The 23,630-nt window shown below is 37.3% G+C and overlaps 1 protein-coding gene across 8 annotated transcripts in view; it reads left to right on the forward strand.

Annotated features, from left to right (window-relative positions):
* Nucleotides 1-23,630, forward strand: part of HYCC1 (hyccin PI4KA lipid kinase complex subunit 1) — a 47,688-nt gene that overhangs the window by 16,463 nt on the left and 7,595 nt on the right. For 5 of the 8 annotated variants that reach the window (XM_075419168.1, XM_075419173.1, XM_075419176.1 and 2 more), the window contains exons 2-10: nucleotides 4,189-4,268; nucleotides 5,169-5,290; nucleotides 9,840-10,019; nucleotides 12,944-13,024; nucleotides 13,440-13,555; nucleotides 13,895-13,990; nucleotides 16,216-16,332; nucleotides 17,080-17,167; nucleotides 17,702-17,861. In XM_075419168.1, coding sequence (XP_075275283.1) covers nucleotides 4,208-4,268; nucleotides 5,169-5,290; nucleotides 9,840-10,019; nucleotides 12,944-13,024; nucleotides 13,440-13,555; nucleotides 13,895-13,990; nucleotides 16,216-16,332; nucleotides 17,080-17,167; nucleotides 17,702-17,861 — 1,021 coding nt within the window. In that variant the 5' untranslated portion in view covers nucleotides 4,189-4,207. The remainder of the gene's footprint in view (nucleotides 1-4,188; nucleotides 4,269-5,168; nucleotides 5,291-9,839; nucleotides 10,020-12,943; nucleotides 13,025-13,439; nucleotides 13,556-13,894; nucleotides 13,991-16,215; nucleotides 16,333-17,079; nucleotides 17,168-17,701; nucleotides 17,862-23,630) is intronic. The other 3 variants (XM_075419171.1, XM_075419175.1, XM_075419172.1) reach the window with 1 other exon arrangement.

A 23,630-nucleotide genomic window follows, 5' to 3' on the forward strand; every position in this document is an offset into this window, starting at 1 on the left:
CAGCAAAACTGAAAAATACCGTTGGCAGTAAGAAATTCAAATTGACTGCAGTTTCAGTTTCTAAGGTTCAGTAACCTTTACAAACCATTGGGAACAAACATGGTTAAAAGTTATCCTTATGTAGGTTCACTACTGTATGGTGAAGAATTCTGCAGTAATGACCATGCTGAATCAGACCAGAATTTCTGAAACCTCATTGTCTAACAGTGGCTGTTAGTAGAGGCCAAGAAAGGAACTGATAGGGGAAGCTGGAAGAGTTCTCTGGGGAAGCAACTTCTGACTTCAGCTTTCTGAACTGAAAGTAGTGCTTTTATATTTAGTGGCTGTGGATGGATTCTTCATGGATGTGCCCAGGCTTCTTTTTGCTGTGCATTTATGTAAAGTTCATGTACTCAGACTTGTGACTCAATACATACTTCTTTCACGTTGTTTTTGATAGCCCCTTTTGTTTGTTTTGAGCCTGTCACCTGTGTTTCACCTGGTGCTTGTTCTCTTCTTAGAAGGTACTGAACAGCCATCTTTTGTCATTTTAGGAATTTGCTTGAGCCTGAGTCAGTGATGCTTGGCGCACCATAGCTATCTTGTTGACACTGCCTGATTTTACACTGAAGATAGCAATTATCAGAGAATGTGATACTGTCTTTGAGCACTGCTTGTGTTGTATATTTGAATAGAGCATGTGACTGTTTCAGGCTTAGCACAGTGGGTTTTTGTTTCTTTGTGCAAGTTTGAAATATGTCAAGAAATCAGACCTTGCCTTTGTTTCTGAAACTTGTCAGGGTGGTTTTTGAGGTGCACAGTAGCATTGGTTTCTTTTCTCAAAAGACTTTGAATGATTTGCTGCCCATTACTACACCTACAAGTATCTGTTTGAACAGGATAGCTTGGCCATATTCAAAATTGTATAGTAAATGAACAGATCACTGTATCACTAGAATGAGTTGTGCATTAACATCATGAAAATACATGCATTTCTCTGGCAATTTATTCAAGAATACACTTGGTTGACTACTGTTTCCTGTTCAGAGGCTTACAACGGATTGTGTCTTTGTCTCTGAAAAGTGTTGGGAGAGGAAAGGGTTCAGCAACATGAATTTTAAGTATAGACTGTAGTCAGTAAGTTAACTTGATGTATGATGTAGAGCTGTTTAAAAAGTTTTTAATACTACTTGTACCATGTCGAGGGGTAAGAGAAGTTGAGTCCTAATTGGCCCTTCCCTACTTTTGTACACAAACTAGTATAGAATACAAGAGCATTGTGTACCAGGGGCTTGATCTCTTGTGGTTCTGGTACATCCTAACAGAATGCTCATGAGTTTACTTTGTTCCTCGTCTGGGATGAGTTGACAAATGCGGCTGATGGTTCACAAAAATCTTAACTCTCTGGTCTGTGTTTCCCTTGGACTAAAAAAAATATAAAAATTCTTAGCAAATAGTACAAACTTCCAAGTAGATACTTTTCAGATTAGGTAAGGACACAGTATATGCTTTCACTCCTCTTTCAGCAGTTCCCAGAGGATGGGACTTGAGCAGTTTTTGGCTTCTGGTTTTGTTTTTTCCAGCTCTGTGACTTCCCCTAGCAAATACCTAATGCCAGAATGTTCCAGAAGGTCAGTTCTGCAGAACTCAAGAGTTCATTCTTCATCCAAGTCCAGCCTCCTTGTACTTAATCCAGATTTCATATACACATGCGTTCTGTGGATGAATTCTACAAAGACTGAGTTGCTTTAAAGAATAGGAAAGCCACCTATTGTGAGAATTTCTTTTTAAAGAACAACCTGTGCATGTGTTGTCTGTGATTTCATTCAAGGCTGTGATTTAATATTATTGTATTAAAAAAGTCTTGAGTGACAGGTATTAAAAACTGAAGCTGTTTAAGTAGATGGATCCATTAGTAAGTTTGGCAAAGGATACACCTTAATTTATTGTGGCTTGCCCTTCACCAGCTCAGTGCATAACAACTTTTTCTCCGCCCTCTGTTAAAAGCAGCGAGTTCACTATGTTCCTGTTGTATTTGTGCTATAATGGAAAAAAGAGTGGTCTTTGTAGAGACTTTGTAGAAGTCTCTTCCAAACAAGAATAGCTTTTGTCAGATAAACTTGCTTGATATCTTATTCGAGTTGTACTACTCATCTCGAAGCAAAAATTGATATCCGCTGTGTAAGGAGAGTTTTATTATAGTATTAGAATAGAGCGAGATCAATTTATAGCTCTCAGAGGCTGCTTATTACTTGGGAACAGATCCAGAGAACAGTCTTACCTCAAGCTGTATCAAAATGGGTTGTGGACTTTGAGTGGAATGTGAGTTAGACTTATTCTCCTGTTGTTATTAGAGCTCAAGTTGCATATGTCCTAGGGTTTTAGTGTTAGAGATTAGTAAGGGCTGTATGGCTTTATGTATGCTCACTTAAATAGATGTTCTACTAGGGTAGCTAGTTTGTTAATTATTGTTTAGCATAAATCCTATTTCTTGCTGCTAATCCAAGTTGAGAGTCTGTGGTCTTGTGCTAGAAAAGGTATTGGAGCTTCTCCCATCATGCTGTCCTGCAGGCAGTGCTTTATATATGTGCTTACATTTGTGGTGGGGTCCTGGTTAGCTCTGTTTTTTGGTTTGCGAGGTGTCTCTTGCCTATGTCACTCTACCCTTTGCTTGCCAACCCAGTCTGCTCCTTCCTCACTTGGCTGTGGGTTGTCATCTACCTCCCCTGATGTTGCTAGTATCCTCCTCATGGAACTGCCCTAACCCTCTACCTGCCAGGAGAATCCTTTTAATGGAGTTGCTGCTGCGTTGTACTTCCTAGGTGTTTACATCCACTACTGCTGTTTTCTCCAGAAATTAAAACTAGCTCTGTGCAGTTTATAGTTCCTTAGCCCACCCTTTTTCCCTTTTCATTCTCAGAAAGCACTGTTCTGGTATGCTTTGTGCAGACTTTCATATCTTTCTGGAGTTGTAAGAGGAGATTGCCCTAGCTGGTTCCCCAGGATTTCACATGACCAGGTCATTTATTTGATGGTAGTACTAGTGAGGGGGAGGCGGAAATCTCTTGCTGCTCACGCTGTTACTGTGTATTAAAATGATTCAAGAAGTTGCTGGACAGCCTGATCAATTTTATTCCTTTTGCTGTTCATGTTTGAATAGTGATTTCCTCACACCTGTGTGCTATGCATTGAAAGATTTTGGTTGCTTTCTCTTTAAGTAAAGCCTTAATTCTCCCCTTCCCTTTCTTTCCTTGCTTGTTGTTCATCAACAAGCCCATACTTGGGTATCAGTACTTCATAACTAATTTCAAAGTGGCAAAGCAAAACTTGATGGGATATCTCACATGACTGAACATTTCACCAAGTAAGTGTTAATTTTTTTCCTCAGATGAGTTTTTAGTTTTGTCATTGTTGTGAAAATCCATGGTCACAATTTGGATAAGCTAATGTGTATTGTTGAATAGTTTACCTATGACTAGAATATCCCCCACAGCATGCTATTTTAACTTCTAATAGTTTTATATCTTAATGATATATTGCTATTGGGTTCAGAATAAGCTGTTCCAAAGGACAGTTGTTTTTAAAGAGAAAAACTATGAAGTAAGAAATTAATTTCAAAAGCCATTCTGCATCTCTTGTGTTAAAAGTCTTAGTACTGCTGATCTTGCTCTGTCTGAGATTGGGCAGAGGAGTGAATCTTAGGCTACATGCTGAGGCAGCAGGCTCTTTGTCTTGCAGTTGCCATGATGGGGGAGGATTGAAAGGTTTTCCATCAGCCTTTATTTCAGTGACCTTTTCCAAGTTAGGAATAGCAGTTGATTAGGAAAAACCAAAATGGTCAGTTTTCTTCAGTTAGTCCATACAGTTTTCTCTCCAGTTCTGTAAGCTGAAAAATAAATTGAAATTGAGAAGGTAATATTTTCTGTTTTCAAAATGCCATTTCTGCAAATCTTTGACTTACTGAGCTTCCCACGCAATACATACTTGGAATTTATTAAACTGCTGTATGTGAAGACTCCCATGCTTAATGCTTTCAGCAGCTTGCATAAGTGAGGTAGAATAAAAGTTCAAAGTAATGCCAGCATGTGAAATGTTAACAAGTAAAGGCACCATAAGATTCTTTAAATATTCACAGGGACTTCATTTTCATCATCTGCTTAATGCAATGACTACATAGTTTTCACAAATTGTGTTTGCTTATTCTTTCAGGCTGAAGGTTTTGGAACGGATGTTGGAAGATGTTAGCTGTGGATACTGGGGTTGTGGAGGAGTGGTTATCAGAGTTCAAGGTAATATAGTCTCAGATATTTGGCCGGTAGTGTTTGAATTGCTGCTGGAGCAGTATGCAAGAGGGCTTGATTACTGTAGAAAATGAAGAAAAATAGTGACCTTGGATTTTGCTGAGATGATAATGTGATATATACAAATGTCTGCTTGAAAGGATTTTTTTCGTTGCCCTCTTTGGGATTACATACTTCCCGATACAGAGCAGTGAAAATGTATGTCACAGATGAATGGTCTTGTTGGTTTGAGTGCAGACTAGACTTCACTATAGGTTTTGCTCTTGGTCTGCTTAGATACACTGGGAATGTGTTTTCCTGTCTGTAGAGTGGAGTATGATCTCCTTTGGGCGACTGCAGATAAGAAGTACTGTAAGAGCTACAAACAGTAAGTTTAAATGTACAGCTTCCAAAGGGTTGTTAAAAAGACTGGATTTTTACTCTTTTAAGTACTGTCAGAAAATCTATCTAGTGTTAGAGAAAAGCTGTTCATGTCAACTGGAATTTGTGTTCTTTCAGAGTAATATACATCCTGTAATAATATTCACTAGCTTTGTACAGTCAGTCTTGAGAAAACTCCATAAAGTGTGAATCTGCAAACTGCTGAGTTTTGCAGTGAAATTTCACAGGGAAATTTCAGTGGGGTTGCACCTATGAAGCTCTGGGGTTTTATTTATTTCCTGTGCACTATTATTACATTCTCTGTGAAACTATCTGCAAAAGGATAAAATGTGATGTGTCTTCTGGCAATTTTGTTGTCCTGAAAACATGATGATTTCTGTAGTAACAATTTCTTTGTGAAACAAGTTTTAGTTTATAGTAAACTCTGATAAATTGTAACTTGTAATGGAAAATTGTTGTTGAAATAGCTGTTACATTTTCATGATAAAAATTACTTTTTTCTATCAGTTATAATACTTTTATTTCAGACGCTGCCAGAAGCATCCATATCCAGCTATGCTACAAACTTGAAAGACAAGAGTGCTTTGATTTCGTCTCTTTACAAAGTAATTCAGGAACCACAGAGTGAAGTGAGTATATCGGATCTGTCACACTAAATGGCTGACATAACACCAGCAGAATAAAATAAGGTCTTGCGTGCTAGTTAATGGTGTTCTAACTACATGAACTACAGAAATACATGAAAAGTCTCTGTCAAAATGTTTGTTCTTAGCAACGACATGCTATCATGGAAGCAATTCATAAGTTTTGTAACCTACTGATCATAGCTAAGCTGGTAGATCACGCTCATGGGCTTCAGGACTTTGGTATGGAATTGAGAAATGCGTTACGGAATTGGAGAGAACTTTGAGACTGACAGAATTATTTCTGTAATTCAGTATCACTTGAATGTGAATCTGTAGCTATCGGAAGCCTATCAGAAGCTTATCTGTTAGAACCTAAGAGAACGATATTAGATGGGTTTGCAATCCTTTTAAGTTATTCCTTAGGTTTTAGGGTTTTTTATTGTTGTTTTAAATATATGCATTTATACAGTGGCTGTACCCTTGCTAAAATGATGGAAAATTAAGAAAAAAAATCTGTGGGGAAGGGGGCAGGTTTGCTCTGTACCTGTGCCAGGAATGGTTCCATACCCCATGACTGCACTTGTTTTAAAGTGTCCAGGTCAGTTCAGAACATACTGAGCTGATTTTAGTTGCGTCTTGTTAACTGTAATGTCTCATTTTCTACCATCCAGCAAACCTTGTGTGTATGATTTTAAAACTGCATCAAGTCCTTAATTCCTCTTCCAAAAAGACCCAGCATAAGGAACCTTACCAAAGTTTGAGATGTTGCCAGTAGTGGTCAGAGGCTTTCAGTATATACATTTTTTGAGAGAATGCTGATAGGTAAACTCTCAGGTTGTCCAGGAAAGAAGAAATGTAATTCTACTTTGCTGCTCAGGCATTCCACGTCATTCCAGCTACTGAGTCAAGCGTATCAACATGTAAATTAATCTGACGAGTCTCCCTGTTGATAGCCATATTGAGACTTTCATATGTTCTTTGCTGTCTTACTACTTCTGGCTATCACTATCTTTCTTAGGGACCTTAGTAGCAGGGTGGTCAAGGCCCTGCAAATTCTGCTCTAAAAGGTTGTTGGGACAATTCTCGGGGCAAAGTATCGAAGATTTCCCAGTTAGTGAGACTCTGAATTGAAATGAAGAGCCAGTGCTGACACTGAGTGTTGTACTGCCAGGGAAGAACTAGTCCTGAAATTTTTGTTTGGACCGTTCTCTGAGTACCTGTCACTTTGTGGAAAGGGCTACTTGGAGCTTTCCACATCGTGAAAATACTTGTAAACTAGCAGTTAAAGTAGTAATTCCTTTCAACTGTTACTCGAGATCTATTAGCTGCATTGTGGAATGACAGCTTGCTTTATAGTGTAGGATATGTGCTGTCCTTTATCTCATGTATGTAATGCAAAGGAGAAGGATTAATCTGTGAACGCTACAAATACTGCTGAGATTAAAAACACACAAACAACCCCATCTGGATACCTTTGAATATATGTACTTCTAATATAATAATTACCTGTACCTTAAAATTGTGATTAATCTTATTTTGGTGGATGGATCTATTCTTTTTTTTAAACATCTGACAAGTAATCACGTGTATTTGCATCTATGACTGCATTTTCCTGCTGGTTCATGTTTGCTTTTCATGTGGCTTTTTTTGGTTTGCTTTTTCAAAAAGTTAATAATCGGTTTGAGATAAATGAACTCCTTCTTTGCTATAGCAAAGAAATACCCAATTCATAGTAGCTTTGTTAGTAAAGATATTGTTAGTTACTTTTGAAATTCCTGGGCCACTGATAGGTGAAAAAACGTAATTCAATACAAGGAGAGAGTCTTCACAGTAGATATGAATATTTAAAGGACTTTAAAGAGTCCAACAATGTTAAAAAAAAAACCACCAAACCTGAGGTTTGTTTCTTCACAAATTAAAGATTTTTTTTTTTCTTTCTACCTACAACACCGTTGCTTTCCTTTTTAGATAACAGCCAAGCAGGCCATTTGCATTAAGGAATAGAAAGTGTTTGGAGTGTCTAACACATTTGGATGCAGCTTAAAAGGAAGAGGGATGAAATTGCAAGGACATTCTTCTGTTCTAGTGTTAAAAATTATTTCAGTCTAGAGACCTTTTTAGAACTGTTTCAGTGTAAAACAATCTCTTGAAACAGCAGCAATCATTAGTGTTTTTTGATAGTAGGTTGTAGCATGTGGTGGCATTTTGAGGAAGAAAGTCTGGTTTTGTACTGATTACACATTTAAATGTGCTGATATAAAGCTGTCTCAACTGAGATAATGATGCAAACATGGATACCTGTCATAGCTATTTATGTGCCTTTTAAAGTTCAAGCACATCATTCTGAACTGATACTTCATTAAAGGAAGCATGCAAATTGTGGGAAATATGTAAGCTGAAGATGGAAAGGACTTGTGCTGGTAAAGTTTTCTAAAAGGCTTTTTGATAGTCTGCTCTTGAAACTGATGACTTGTTTAGCTTGGCTTGATTTTTTGCCTTTGATGTAGATTTTCCACAAATGATTTTTTCAAACAGAAGCTATGTCTGTCAGAAGCTAAAAGTTCCTCTTTTTTTGAATGGATCCGATTGTCCCAAATTACTTCTTAAAAAGAACCAAAACCTGCTAAGATCCATTAGGTTCAGAAGTAACTTTGAAGAGTAAGAAATGTTGACTCAACTTTCTTTGTATTCAGGAGGAAAATCTTGGGAAAGCAAGCAGATTTTCTTCCTAGCATGCTCTTCTGGTGGCGTTGCCTCCTTTGTTGCAATAGAGGGAGGAGAATATAGAAGAATGGGTTTCTTACCTTTTTGAAAGCTTGCTCAATTGGAAAACTGAGGGTGTGACCTAGACAAATAGCAGAACAACAGAGTGTTGTAGTTTGAATAAAATGGAAACATGATCTGCATGTTACTAGCAGTAAAGTACATATCTATATTATCTGTTTTTAAAGATTTTCAGAAAGGTGTTAAGTAATACTTTGCTCTCTGAAGTGTAGTGACAATTCTAATGACTATGGTATCTTTTCTCAGTGCAATCTCTAAAATACTCTAAAATGCATGTCTATTGGGTTTGGATTCCATCATTTCCAGGTTGAAACTTTCGAGGATTTTGTGCAGGAACACATTTCAGTGAATATCTATTACTAGCCCTAACATGTGTGGTTTTGAGATGAATTTAGAGTCTATTTCTGTGAGTCATGTAGATGAACTGTTAAGATGTTAAATCTTGGAGGTAAGAAACAAGGTAGAAAAACTAGTGCTTTAAGTATGTTACATTTGAGTCCTGTCTTTCAGAGATTTGCAATTAGAGAATGTCACACTTTATGTAATGCTTTTTTGATATACTAGCTGGAGCTGGTAAAATGAATTCTAAATGGCTGGAATCTCAGGTTTCATTTTGTAAAGTTGCCAATATAAATGCATCAACTACCTAGATTCTTTTTCAGGGAGTAGTTTCTTGAGTGATAGAGTCCTCGTATTTGTTACTTGCAAATAAATGATTTAGAAGATTTAATTAAAAATCCCCTTTTTCCCTTCCTTATCCCACTTTTTTTTTTTTTAGACGAAATCCTTTTACAGTTCCAAACTCCTGTCAATGGTTTGCTGTGTTTGTCGATGTCACTCGGAATGGTGACAGCTGACAAAAAGTATTTTTCAGCCTGTGTTTTTGAGGTTTTGCTTGACAGTTCAGTGTCCAGTTCAGCTGGCTTTGAAAGCACCTACTGGTTTTGACAGTATTTTCCACTTGGGTTAGGAAATCTGCTATCTAGGTGACAAAATAAAAATATAACTTCAATACATTGACACGTGATGGTTAACACTGTTTTGTCCTCTAGCAGAGGTAGGTGGTAACACAAGAATGCACATTAAATCCAAAAACACGGTGTGAACTGATGTCTTAATTGCTTTTAAGTCTTTTTTTAACTTGTTCTAGCTCAGTGTATTACTTTCATTTGTATCAGCTTAACAAATTTTATGATAAGATTACTCTTGAGGCTTCCCATTTCTGTCTCAAACCTCTAGATACATTGAAGTCTCTAGAAGATTCTAATGAGAGTGGAAAAGTGAACTAATTCTACTGTATAGTAAGTTACTGTAATACTTTGAAGTTGAGTGTTTTGCAGCTCTTCTCACGTGGTGGGTAAAAGCTTCTAGCAATTTGTGTGTACGCTGTTTGAGCTCTGGAATAGCAAGACCGTTTGTTCAGGTACTTTTCCTGTATATTAGAGATATTGAGGGCATGGTATGAGGTGTGGTGATAACATGTATCCTCTATTTATGCCCTTGAGGCTGGAGGAACTGAACCAAAAATGAGAGAAAGGAACTTTTGGAATTCTTTCTTCACACAGGATGGAAGGCTCTACTTTTATCATCTGAAAGTATGTTATAAGGGATGAAAAGTGTGTAAGGTGACTTGTTATTGTTTCAGTCACTCCCTAATGGCTAAAACGTAACATTTATCGGTGTACAGTTTTGTCTAAAGGATTGATCCCCACAAAGCTGCACTTTCTTGTAATGTGCTATTCATTCACAATTGTAATTTATATTTCAGCTTCTGGAGCCAGTTTGCCATCAGCTCTTTGAGTTCTATCGCAGTGGTGAGGAACAATTGTTACGATTTACGCTGCAGTTTCTACCGGAGTTGATGTGGTGCTATCTTGCTGTCTCAGCCAGCAGAGATTTGCAGAGCAGTGGATGCATAGAGGCTCTTCTCCTAGGAGTTTATAACTTGGTTTGTATTCACATGTAATTATTCGGGCATAAAAAGATTAGTGTGCTTTTGGGGGATACTGTAGAGTGTTTCACTGAGGAATAATTAGAATTTTGTTTCAGGATTGAAATGAAGTGGTTGAGTATCTGTTTTGACTCTTCAAATTGAAGTCCTTGTCAGAAATATGCAACGTGAACTTTTATTCTTTTATTCTGGTGAATATTTTTTTCCTACTCTTCTTGTGGTTCCTGGAAAGTCCTAATGCACTAATGCTGAAGGAGCCAAAGGAGACCTCTTAATTTTTTTGTTACTTAATTCTTGGTATGGTGATTAAACTTATATTCTGCTTGAAAGCTTTTAGAAGTGCTACTTCTGAAGTGGTTGCCCATATTTTCTAGGGTACTTTGACTAACTTGACTAGTAAACAAAAAATCACTTTCAATGTATTCTTAGTACTCTATTGACAAACAGATTGCTTAGCTTTGAGAAAATAAAGGTATTCTTTCATTTTGTAATAACCTTGACATTTTCATATATTATATGAAAAGATACTGTTTCTTCTTCAAAGCAGTAATTTAGTAACAGAATTATGAAGGAACCTTTAAGAGCCCAATAGTTTAGTTATTACAGCAAAATGCATTTAGTCTTTTTATGGCTATTATCAAAAGCTTAGTGTTATTATGACTATTGGGATTCTCTTCAGTGTAGTTTGTATATTCTGGATGCTTTAGGAAGGCTTTTTGGCATGTGAAACTATAATGAACTTCAAGTCTTCTCTTCCCATTCTGAAAATGTGGAGAAGGCAGGTCCCATCCTTCTTCTAAAAATGATCTCAAGTGTCTTCAAGCGAGTGAAAACATTTTTTCATGCAGCAGTCTATGTAAAAAGACCTGAGCCCTTATATTCAACCCTTTTTTTTTTTTTTTTTAGGCAGAGTACACACTTCATGTGCCTTCTATGTGCTTAGTTGTATCAGGGAATAAAAACATTTGTGGAAAGCGCATGGTATATCTTATGCTTTAAATCAACTCACTCCTTTATTTCCATGATGAAGTCATCTAAAATGGTTGATGGATGTGGCTATAATCACTTGTCTTTCTCCTAGAAGAGATGACATTTACAGTTGAGCTTGAAATCAGTCCAGTAACATGTTCTCTTAGCTATGAACAGTTTCCTAATTAATAATGTAGCCATCCATCTCCAGCTGCTTGGGGTCATAAGAATTTTACAGCAAGCTTCTGTAGGAACCTGTAGATCAACCTGATTTTTGGAAACATGTATTCCCCCCCCGCCCCCGCCAAAGACATAATGAATGCTTATGCTAAAGTAATGCCATGTTACTGATGCTGACTTCTTCCCCTCGGTTGAAGTTGTATGCAGCTTGTAACTGAAGCAAGATGGTACTGTTCTTCAGTATACAATGTTGAAAAGGTAGTAGATGACCTGCATTGATACTTATTTTCTTTTTAACCAGTGACTTTGTTTTCAGAAGCAAGAGGAAAGATGTAGCCAAATACAAATAATAATCCTTCTGTAGATGCGTACAGTGGCCTCTTGGAACCTGAAGGAATTAATATGCTCAACAGAGTCCTGCAGTTTCTTACTGAAGGAAATGGAAAAATTACATATTGCTCAGAATAATTTTAAATTCACTGTGTTGTCAGGGGTATGGAACTACCGTGGTTGAACCTTGAGATTATGAACTGGTTTGTTCTACCTGCAGCTTGGAGACACGTACTGTGATAGTGCATGCAGTTGATTGTTGGCTTTCCTGGCTGTAGGTCTTCAAGTGCACTCCTGAAACTTAATTACAAATCTGATAGAATGAAGAGTCAAAATATTGATATTTCTAGATTTTTAGAGTTTGGATGTAGCCAGTTTCTCTTCACTTCTCCTCCCATATATCAAGGAAACTGTTTTCCACATTGGTGCAGAAACAATACTGAAAATTAAAGTATCAGTGTTTTATATGGAATGTGGAGTAGCTATGTATCTCTTCAGACAGAACAGCTCTGTGTGCCTTTTTGATACATCTCAGTCTTCTTTTACTAATTCATATTCTACTTTAAGACATGAGTTTTAATAATTACTATGTGAAGCTAGTCCTTCAGCCTTCCAAGGCATGGATGTTAGGAGACACTGAAGTTCCCCTCTACTTTCCACCTTTGGATATATGAAATCTGCTGCTGAAATTTAGGAAAACAAAAAAAAGTTCTCTTGTGTGTGGTGTTGGTTATTGGTTAGGTCTACTTTGGAACTTCAGCAATTTTTTATTTGAAGTACCTCAGTGCTCTTCTGTGATACGTAGCACATCTTTTTTGCCTTACCCATTAGCCTTCCGCTAACTTCAAGGAGTGAGACGTCTGTCAGTGTACTGCTATGTTGGTATCTTGCAGGAAAGCAGTTTCTCTAAAGCTTTGCATCCATGCTTTTAACTGCCTCTATAAGAATGGAATTATCAATTGTGGGCTTTTGCAAATACTATGATGTCTGCTACTGTCAAACCATATGAGGCTGCAGTCATTCCAGAGCTATAATATTTCCAAAACCAATTACATGTAGAGTCATTACTTGATGAGTAAATAGTTTTCAGAACAGTATTACTGAGCATTAACCTTCATGGTTAGCAAATAGTGTATCATTAAAAAAGGATAATACTGTTTAAACATACTGAGATTTCTAGTTAGTGTTTTTAAGGTGGACTATGTATGCAAATGCATGTGCCCTTTGCCAGGTTATATGAATAGTTTTCAGAAACAAATGCACTGTGGTAGTAAATACAGACAATTTCTAGCTTGTATCTTGGATTGTTATAGTATTGCTATCTGTCCCTTCAACAATTTATTGGCTTTCTTTATCCATTCAGCCCCATCCAGCATTTAACATTTTTGAATGTCTGATTTCTGTAGTACAGTGTAACCATTGGTATTTTCTGTCTTTTTCAGGAGATAGTTGATAAAGAGGGACATAGCAAAGTGCTGAGTTTCACAATTCCATCTTTGTCCAAACCTTCAGTCTATCATGAAGTAAGTGACATCTACAACATAAAGTTGTTACTGATTGAGAAAGGCAGTATGCTTTGGGGACCTGTTTGTTAAGAATAAAAATGCAAATTAGTTTTAACGTGTTGCATAATGGCATAGGAACATATTTCCTGGTCTTCTGAGTACTACTAACTGGTCTCTGAGGCCTCGTCAGGACTGAACAGTCATAACTTCATAACATCCATGCACCAACTGTGTGGTTTTTTTCTATTCTGAAGCCATATACCTTATCTGGTGTAAAATAACTTCTCAGATTTGAGACAGCTAAGCAGTCGGATAACGTTAAGCCTGTTGAAAATTTATGTACCAATATGGTGATGCTGATCGTTGTCTATTTTCACTTGCATTGTAGCAAGACTTCAGGTGGACGTGTTTTGAATGATCCTTTTTCCTTTAGCCTTCCAGCATTGGCTCCATGGCTCTCACTGAAGGAGCTTTATCACAGCATGGTTTGTCCAGGGTTGTATACAGTGGACCTCATCCTCAGAGGGAGATGTTAACAGCACAGAACAGGTGAAATTGTACGATAGGATATTGCTTGAGAATCACTAATGAATCTTGACTTGTCATAATTTTTAATGTAGGTATAGACTGAAGGTGGATAGGTGGTTGCTGTGTTTTGTGGTGGTTTTTTTTGTTTTTAAACACATGTAAAGTAGATGCAGAAAGACTAGCAGCACGCATTACTACATGAAGAGAAAAAGCTTACAGAACCAGACTACTCAATTGTCAACTTTATTGAAATGAAATACCAACTCTGTTCAAATAACTCTTGCAAATGTCTGCATAAACTTGTTTTCTTTTAAAAAATAAAATTGGTAATATAATTCTAATGTTTCTTGTAAATCCTAGGTTTGAAGTGCTGACTTTCCTTCTGCTCTGTTACAATGCTGCCTTAAGCTACATGCCTGCAGTTTCTCTTCAGTCATTGTGTCAGATTTGTTCAAGGTAATTTCTGTATGTTGATTACACTTAAAATGGCATTTTCAACTTGAAATGCAATCAGGTTTTTTTTTCTTTTTTTTTTTAAAAAAAAACCCTTCAGGTTCCCAAAAGCTGCTTGTAAACTTGACTTTTTTCATAAGTGTTTACAGCTGCATTATTTGCTTTTAAAGTATGTCTAATCTAACTTTGGCTTGACATCTCAAAATGGGGAAGGAATGACCTGGCTTATATGCTGTGCTGTTAAGTGGAGAAGTCAAACCAAAGGAACTGTTGGTTTTTAATCAAAGTAGTTGTAGGTGTGTTAACTAAATAAAATCAGAAATGTCTTCTAGAATCTTGGTAAATTTTGCATGGCAAGCTTACTAAATATATTTGGGTGCTGTGCTAGTTGAAACTTTCTTGAAATTATAGTAAACATTGGAACTCCTCTTCAGAGGAGGTGAGAGAGCGTTGAAACACTTGACAATATTTACAAGAGTCTTTACAAGACCTTTGTTAGACATGCTGGTCTAAAATTTAAGATAGAAAATATTCAGAAGCTAAGGAACATGGACAGGAGACTGATGTTGCTTATTCTGCTTCATTGGGTTTTGATAAATAAAAAGTTTTTTAAAAGCCTCCAGAAAACCCCAAGCAAATTACCAGTAGGTGCAAGCAAGTCTTTCTACTTCAAGATGCTGAATGTTTGGATACTGTATACTACACAATTTGACTTTTATCTTAGTTCTTCATTCCCTACTGGTTTTGGCATCCATGTTTCTCTACTTACTGAAAATCTTGCCCTGACAGCATTTAGGGATTCAAGGGAATATGTGTCAGAAGACTGGAATATCTTTCAGTATCCTGTTTGAATGTGGTGCTGACAAAATTCTCGGAAGAATCTGTAGAATAACACCTTTAACTGCTTTGAGCAGTGTTGAATATAGGTTTCTTCTGGAAGATCTGTATGAAAGCAATTTACAATTAATGTGTTGGGCAGGGCTTTGAACAACCTGGTCCTAATGGAAGACGTCCTTGCCCATTGTAGGAGGGGTGGAAATTGATGGTCTTTAAAGGTCCCTTCTGACCCAAACTGTTCTATGATTCTTCCTTTATAAACGTAATCTCATAATGTTTTTGTTTCCTTGCATGTTGTCACTAGCATGGCTTCCTGTCTTTCCTGATGAAGTTTTTAAAATGTTGTTGTTGTTGTTATTTGGAAACATGGTGATAGCACCATGAAGGGTCAAATTTATATCACACTAGGTGCAAAGTACGTATTGGGAGAGTTGCTGAGCCAGAGATCTTGGGCGTGCTCTCTGGTTTTTTGGGGTTTTTTGTTTGGTTATTTTTTTAAGCAGCCAAAGCAGAAAAGATGAGTTGCAGCATAGAGGAGGAGCACAAAAAAGTGCAGTAAGTTAGTGGTGAAGTTACTATTAACAAAAAAGGCTCCTGAAATCTGTTACAGGTGTAATTTGAAAGGTACTACAATACAATCTTACTCTTTTTTTTTTTTCTGGGCAAAAATAGATTTAAGAAGAGTTTTACAAGATCTCTGGTATTGAAGCTGAAGAGTTGGAGCTTTCTGAGACTAGACCTTCTAGTCTATGCTTTGGAGAAGGACATACCTTTTGTTAATGTCATTAAAGGTCACTCCAGAAGTCCAGCCAATGAATTCAGTATTTAACTACCCAATATCTTTGATTTCCAAAATGTTTTGACTAAGAACCTGTTGTGGAATTCAGTTCAGAACTAAATTCTAAAGCTGACTTTTACTGCATTTTAAAGTAGTTTTATGAATGTGACACTTCTAGTCTTTTTACTTGAAAACTTGTGTGCAGCTTCCGTATTTTATGCAATGACCCTTATGCTTGTGTCTGTAATACAGTTGCTATGCTGCTTGATTTCCTTAAATACTATTAACTTATTTTTTGTCTGTTCCGCAGCAAATGCGTGGATTCAGAATGGCTATTACTGGCAGTTTTCTTGCATGTTTCCGTGCAGTGTAAATGTAACAGGAGTGTCCAGGCGGTCTCTGTTTTGGCGGATTGGGACTGTGCCGGTAGAGGGCATAGCCTGCTTCCCTAATGAGAACCAGTCTGCCCCGGCACGGGGCTGTTGGGGGATGGATGGGTACCGTCCTGTGGGGCTGTTGTAGTTAAAATGTATGCTAAACACCTAGCTTTGTAGAGTTCTAGACAAAAGTCGCTCGATGTTATTTGCTAATGACAAATGCATGATTTCTTTAGAATTTGTGTCTGTGGATACCCTCGCCAACAAGTGAGAAAGTACAAGGGAGTCAACAGTAGGATTCCAGTTTCATCTGAATTCATGGTGCAAATGCTAACAGGGATTTATTATGCCTTGTAAGTTGGGTTTCTATATGCATACAAAATAAATAAATGTCAGCTTAGTTTCTACATTCATTTAGGCATGCTACCTTTGAAATTTTTTATTTTCTAGTGGACAGATGCTATATCTAGCAGTAAGGTCCTCAGGAAGAGAGTATGGTTCTCCAGCTAGTTAGCTGAAGTTACCTAGGTCATATTGGGGAAAGAGGGCTAGAACAGCACTTAATAGGTATAATTGCCGGTGCGAAAAAAATCCTTTAAAAGACCCAAACCTTTTCCAACCATTGTCTGCTATCTGCATTTTTGCATGCTTAGTTTTGACATCAGTCTAGATAAGGAAAAAAGTTCTTATGCTTTCTCTGAAATGCTGATGTCATTTAACTGTCGATAATCATGTTAATGCGTAAAGCTCTCTTTTTAACTGAAATAACTAGAGACTAGTAACACAGGCATACTCAAAAGGTGGAATAATATTAGAATGATCCTGTTTGAATTTCAGAATATTTCATGACTAGCTGATCAATAACTAATGATGCCATTTTTAAACTGCTCAGGGTGGCCAATGAAAATAAAACTTTGTCTCCATAGACGCTACTTCAGAACAAGTTTTCTAAATAGCAGGCTTACTGCGAATGAACACAAGTAGCTCAACTCCCCTAAACTGAGCTCTCAAGGAATACTGAATCTGTGAAGGTTATGTGACCAAGAAGGTTTATCTGTTGATATAGATGCTTATTATTATGTATATATTTACCTTTATAGTTATAATGGAGAATGGGATCTGGCTCGTAAAGCAATGGATGACGTTTTGTATAGAGCACAGCTGGAACTGTATCCAGAACCTCTGCTGGTAGGTACTGTATTTCAGCTTTTTTTTTGAGTGGAATTTTTAGTCCAGGAAATCCTTCCTGTGACTGCGCATGATGCAACATGACACCAGGAACCTAAATCCTGTGAGGTCTGTGTGTCTGTGCTCTTGTGAATAGCTAGATCTGCAAGTATATACACACACACACATATATGCGCGGATGTTTTCAATATACTTAGATACTTTGTCATCTTTCCTAGTGAACAAGTTATTTTCAGTAGAATGCTTGTAAGTCTTGAAAGGTTAGATGATAGTGCAGGAGTTTGTAAAGTAATAGTCACGTCTTTAAACTGGAAACTTTCTTTTAAAAAGTGTCAGGTATTAAATGTAACTTAGTTGTGAGAGGTGATTGCAACCAGGGTTCTTCATAACCCCTGCTAAAAGCTAGTGTGCTTTTTGATCTTAAACTGGAATTGTACACAGTATTCTTCTTTGAGTAGTAGGAATCCCCTGATGGAATTTTTCTAAAATTTGGATCTTTATATTAAGAACTTAGCTGCATCTTCTCTGTTCTAGGTTGCTAATGCAATAAAAGCTTCACTGCCTCAGGGTGCTATGAAATCTAGTAAAGAAGGTACAAGATGCATTCAGGTTGAAATTACACCTACTTCATCCAGAATATCAAGAAATGCTGTGACTAGCATGTCTATCCGAGGACATAGATGGAAAAGACATGGTAAGAAATATTTTGCAATGAATTCTCAGCTTTTTGCACATACTTAAAATAATATTGAGAGTTTTGTTATTGCACATCTTTATTGCTAGTAAGCAAGCAGAAGTTTGGAGGTTTTTATTTTCTTAACTGGTGAATGGGCATCTTAATGCAGTTCATATGAAGTGTGTTCTTTATTTCCTTATTCATATTTGAACAAAACACACACAAAAAACCTTTTTCCTAAAGGGAACTGTACAAAGGTATTGATTCTTTAGGGACCAATGGTCCTGTTTTCTTCTGGGAAGTAATGTATAGTCCCTGAGGTAAAGCAAATATTTAACAACTGTACCACAGAACCTCATCTGTCTTAAATTACTTACATAAAAATCAGATTTAAATGTAGAGGGATTTAAGGACTTTGGTGTCCTGGTTTAACCCTGGCCAACAACTAAGAACCACATGCCTGCTTACTCACTCTCCCACGGTGGGATGGGGGAGAGAACCAGAAGGGTAAAAGTAGAAAACTTGTGGGTTGAGGTAAAGATAGTGTAACAGGTAAAGCAGAAGCCACTCACGCAAGCAAAGCAAAACAAGGAATTCATTCACTGTTTCCCATCAGCAGACGGGTGTTCAGCCATCCCCAGGAGAGCAGGGCTCCATCATGCCTAACGGTTACTTTGCAAGAAAAACGCCATCGCTCCAAATGTCCTGTTCCCCCTGCCTTACTTGTTCTTCCCCCAGCTTTTATTGCTGAACATGACATCATACCTTTGGTCAGTTGGAGTTCAGCTGTCCGGGCTGTGCCTCCTCCCAGATTCTTGTGCACCCAGCCTACTCACTGGTGGGGCAGTGTGAGAAGCAGAAAAGGCCTTGATGCTGTGAAAGCACTGCTCAGCAATAAGAAAAACATTCCTGTATTCTCAACACTGATTCCAGCACAACTCCAAAACATAGCCCCATACTAGCTACTGTGAAGAAAATTAACTCTATCCCAGCCAAGACCAGTGCATTTGGGCAAATTAATATAAGGGCTTCCACTAAGTAAAACACAGGTCTGGGCTCAGAAGTAGAAAAAATGGTGCTAAATGTACTGCAAAAGAAGAAACATTATATTCCACTTCTTCTACCATCTTCAGATGAAGGAAGAGCTGCTGGACCAGTGATCAAAATTATCAATGCCTTGTCCTGCTGGGCTTGTAATTCTGATGACAGACTAAGCGAGTGAGTGTAGATAAGAATGCTCTTCTAATAGGTTCAATAAAGATTGTGCAGCAGTATCATAAAAAATTGTGTATGATGCGTACTATATGAACTTTTGTAGTATATGGACAGTTCAGTTAGAAAAATATTGCCAAGTTACTTGTAAAGGACTGAGAGGTAATTCACGTAAGTGTTCAGGAAATTATGTATAAATATGCTATTAGAAGATGACTTTAAAATAATGATAGAGCTTTCTGAGCAGTAATGATACACATTGGTGGTGGTAGTAGAACCAATATTAAGCTGATATTAATATTAATCAGAGGGGGTGAGGGCAAAGAAAGGTAAAATAACCAAACCTCTTTTCAATTGATTAAAAACTGCTTAAAACTGTCAGACAAAGCTGAGGAGCAAAACATAAGTGTCTAACTTCAGCGAGGTCCAGTAGCAAATTATTACTGAAATATCAAGACTGCTGAAGAGCGTTTTAGTCTTTATTATATATTTTCCTTTCTTCAACCTAACAGTTGTTAAGCAGGGATTACTGACCAGGTGCAAGAAACCTGTATGATACCTTAGCTTTTAAATGCACAAATGCCCTCTGACGCTTGTCAATTTTGTCAGCTATTATTTTTGAGTGGTTCTGGTGTTTGTTCAGATGTGGTGGTGGATAACACAGATAGGGATACTGAGTGCTAGTTCATTCAAAGGAATTGAAAGTGTATTAAAATAAACATTCTTTTTGTATTTGCATTTACAGAAAAAATGAAATAGAAATGTTACAGAATTAGTATTGGAACCATCCTTATAAGAATGCATTTTTTTTCAGCGAATACAGAAATCCAGAAGTTTTTACAATTACTGCTGCCTTGCAGGGGATGATGTTTAGTGAAGTTCAAGGAAAAATGGGTGGGACAAGTGTGCCCTGCAGCACACCCTGCACAGTAAGGTGAAAGGGAAGTGAGAATAATAGTAGGACTCATAGAAATGGGGGGAACGCTGTGTTTTATGGGAGTATGATAAAGCAGGACAAGTTGAGAGAAAGAGTGATAATCTAGTTAGTATGGCGCAAGTGAGAAGTCATCAGTGTTTAGGGATCAGGACTGAAAGATTAAGATTTCACAAAAAAGGTCTTGACAACATTTTGTTTGGATTATTGGGAAAACTTTGGCTTTGCATTGATGGTACAGGATTTAATGAAGAGGAAGAAAATCACTCGGTGTAGGGCAGGGATGGATGGGAACTTGTATAGCAGGTTGTGGAGTAGTTGTAAATTTGAAGGCTATGTAAACGTTAGGCTATCTTAAAGGTCAAAACTGAGTCTATGGTATCTTTGGCTAACTGACCATCCCGGTGTTTTGTTTTAAATGGTACGTGTCCCATGCATATACCACTTCAGCTAATCTCAAAATTTTTATTATAAAATACTAACATAAACATATAAAATACTAAAATTGTTTGTGACTTGAAAAGCCTTTTTAAAGTCAGAGTGGATGGTCTCCTGATTTCAGAATTCCTAGTAACATGATTCAGTGCCCCATAATTCCTGATGAAAGAAAGATATGGAAGAGATCTTCAGGGTCAGCATGCAAAAATAAAAAAAAAAAAAAAAGCCTTGTGCTTACAGATGTTTGTTTAAATTAAAATAAATACTAGAATTAGTAGAAATCAGATGACAAACCTTGTACGTCCTGACCATTATTCTCTCTCCCAGGGTGTAAGGGGAGGAAAAAAAATGTATTCGGGTGTTTTATTTTTGTGTTTCAGTATAATAAAAACTAGTTGTACAAATGGATTGGAAAGTTAGAGGAGGCAGCTGAGAGGTAGTTTGATCTTATACGTTACCTGGACCAGAAGACTCAATGAAGCAAAATATCCCTTGGGGAAGCAAGGGCAGCAATTTTCAATCACTAGCTGTTTGTGTATAATAAATAAAATAAAAGGATTACAGCCAATCACACTTCAGGCTGAGAAGCATGGGCTTTATTTTTTTATCTTTTAAAAAATTCATTTTACTATAAAAGTTTTTGGAGATTAGATCTTTCCAGCCTTTGCTAGAGCTCTAGATTGAAGTCAGTTTTGAAAAATGGTCAATTTAACAATTAATCTTCTTATGATACTGCACCTGTAACTCACTCATTACAGCTGTTACTTAGAAGGACTTCTTTTAAAATCGAATTGGTATTGTGAATTTGCACTCTTAAGGTAGGTACTTTAGAGGTACTAAAGGTGAAGGTCATTTGCAAAATGGATCCATCTAATCACAAATGGATAGTATTTACAGAGTCGGTTGACACTAGCCACCACTTATCAACAAATTATTTAGTGCTGTTGAATTGGGTTGCCTATAAATCATCATGCTTAAAGAAGAGGAGCATTAGCTCCTCTGTGTAGCATTAGTTTTTTGTTGTGTTCATGTTTTAAAAACAAGCCTTGAGAGGCATCTCCGCTTCCATTCACAGAGGAAAATCAGAAAAATCATATAATGTGTAAGGAGCATTAACACCTAAATGTAATGGTTATTTACAGAAGCTAGGAAAAAACCAAAGCAAGCCCTAGCAACACTTTCCTTGCTAATGTAAAATCTGCCAAACTGCGCCATAAAAGGGTTGCTCAGGAAAAACTCCTGTGTGTAGAGGTAACGCATATAAGAGAAATACCCTGATGTAACAGACTGAGTAAGAACAGCTAAGCAGATGTTAGTAAGATGCATAACACAAAAACAAAGACTTCAGCTAGAGAAGAAGGACAAGATGTTATGTTTTTCCCCATTGCAGACATTGACTTTGAAGTAGTACACAAGGTTTAGAAACAGTAGTCTTTGAGTCTCTGTAGAGAGAATTTTCTTACTTTCATTGAATCAGTATTAATTCCTGGAATAGTTAACTTTTTTTAGGAATCTGGAATGAATGTTAATGTTGGGGTATAAGCTTGATGCTTTTGTGAATAATTCAAAACATTAACATTGTGCAGGAAATGCAGCTTGAGCTTGTGGTGGTTAAAATCAAATTACAATCCAAATGGGCAGTTTGCCTGTGCAGTCTGAGGTAAATGATGTAGGTGACCGTAATAGATTATGATTGAAATATCTTTTGAATTACTAGTGCTAAGAACTAATCATGAAAAGCATTTATCAAGGTTGGTTGTACTACTCAAAGCATTCAGAAATGTGACTCCAAATGCGTTTTCCTTCAGCTGCTATGAGCAGATTTACATTAACTTTCAAGCTGACATAATTATTCAGTTTTGTTTCTACACTATTTAGCAGTGTCTTCTTGTTTTCTCTCTTGCTACATTGCGTTGTGCACTGGGTATTGACTATCTCTTTCTCAAAGGATAGACCCCCAGAGCTGTCCAGCTTGACGCACTATTATCTTCAAAACCAAGCACTACGAAGCTGAAGGTTTGTTTTAGGTGTTCTTAAAAGTTTTAAAATAAGGAGGGGATGCTACTACGAAGGACATGGATTATGTAGTCTTATTCCTGCCATGAAACTGTAGATGCTATGGTAGACAGTGTTAATAAGAGTTGAGATACTCAGTATCCCATTTTTCATTAATTTCCTCCTGTAGTTCAATGTTATACTTGGAGAAAAGTATATTTCATTTCATTAGAAGTAGTTAATAGCACTTAACTAAAAGATTAGACATTAATTGTGCTGAGTTTTGGGGGTTTTCCGCAGTTCATTGTGGTAATGGTTACACAGCTGTGGGAATGCAGCAGTGATGGGTAAAGTGCTGATATCACAGTAGGGTATTACACTTAGAAATGCATACCACCAACAATAAGTATCGCTATTATACAAAATCTGTACAAAAAAAATCTTCCTCTGTTCCTCTGATTTCTGCTGTGCACTCCAAGTCTCCTTTCTTTGGAGCTGTATGCTGTTAATTAGTGCTTTTCTGCCCTTGGTGGGGCAGGGACTGACAGTAAGCCCTGTTCCACCCTCTCGTGTCTCTGGTGTCCTGGCTCTAAATGAGATTTCTAGCAGAATCGACTTCTGCAGATGGACATCAGTGGATCCTGGGAAGGTGGTCTACTGAAATAAGGTGCCTATAGTTGCACTGACGGGGTAGCAGGAAGAGGTTTGAAGATTGCCATCGGAGAGGCACAGGTACTTCGCCTTAGTAAAATTAGACCAATGAGGCCAATCAGAGCGTTGATCATCTCTGCTCACTAAACTTTCTGCTCCTGTGTTTTTCAGAAAAAAGGCTATACTTGGTGGTACTATTACCATTAGTGTTATTTTTTCTTCTTATTATTACTAGTGCAGTTCATAGTGCTCAGTTGTTGCCTTTGTTACTGATGATAGAAGACTTTTGCAGAAGGTCCTGTTAGGAGTAACACTTGGAAACAGTTCTAACTTCAGTTTCCTGCCAAATAGCAGGAAGTTAGTGGCTGACAGCAGTGATTATTAATGCCATTTCCTTTGCATAGTACAGCTTGTTAAATAGATACTTTCGTTAGTAGTTGACTAGTCAGAAAGAGTCATTGTACTTAACATTTGCAGGTAAAATCAGGGATAGCTCTTACACTGGGGGACAATGATGTCCATCGCTGCCAGAATAACCTTCTCGCTCTGAGACTTGT

Source organism: Opisthocomus hoazin, chromosome 4 (assembly GCF_030867145.1).
Source record: "Opisthocomus hoazin isolate bOpiHoa1 chromosome 4, bOpiHoa1.hap1, whole genome shotgun sequence".
Lineage (NCBI taxonomy): Eukaryota > Metazoa > Chordata > Aves > Opisthocomiformes > Opisthocomidae > Opisthocomus > Opisthocomus hoazin.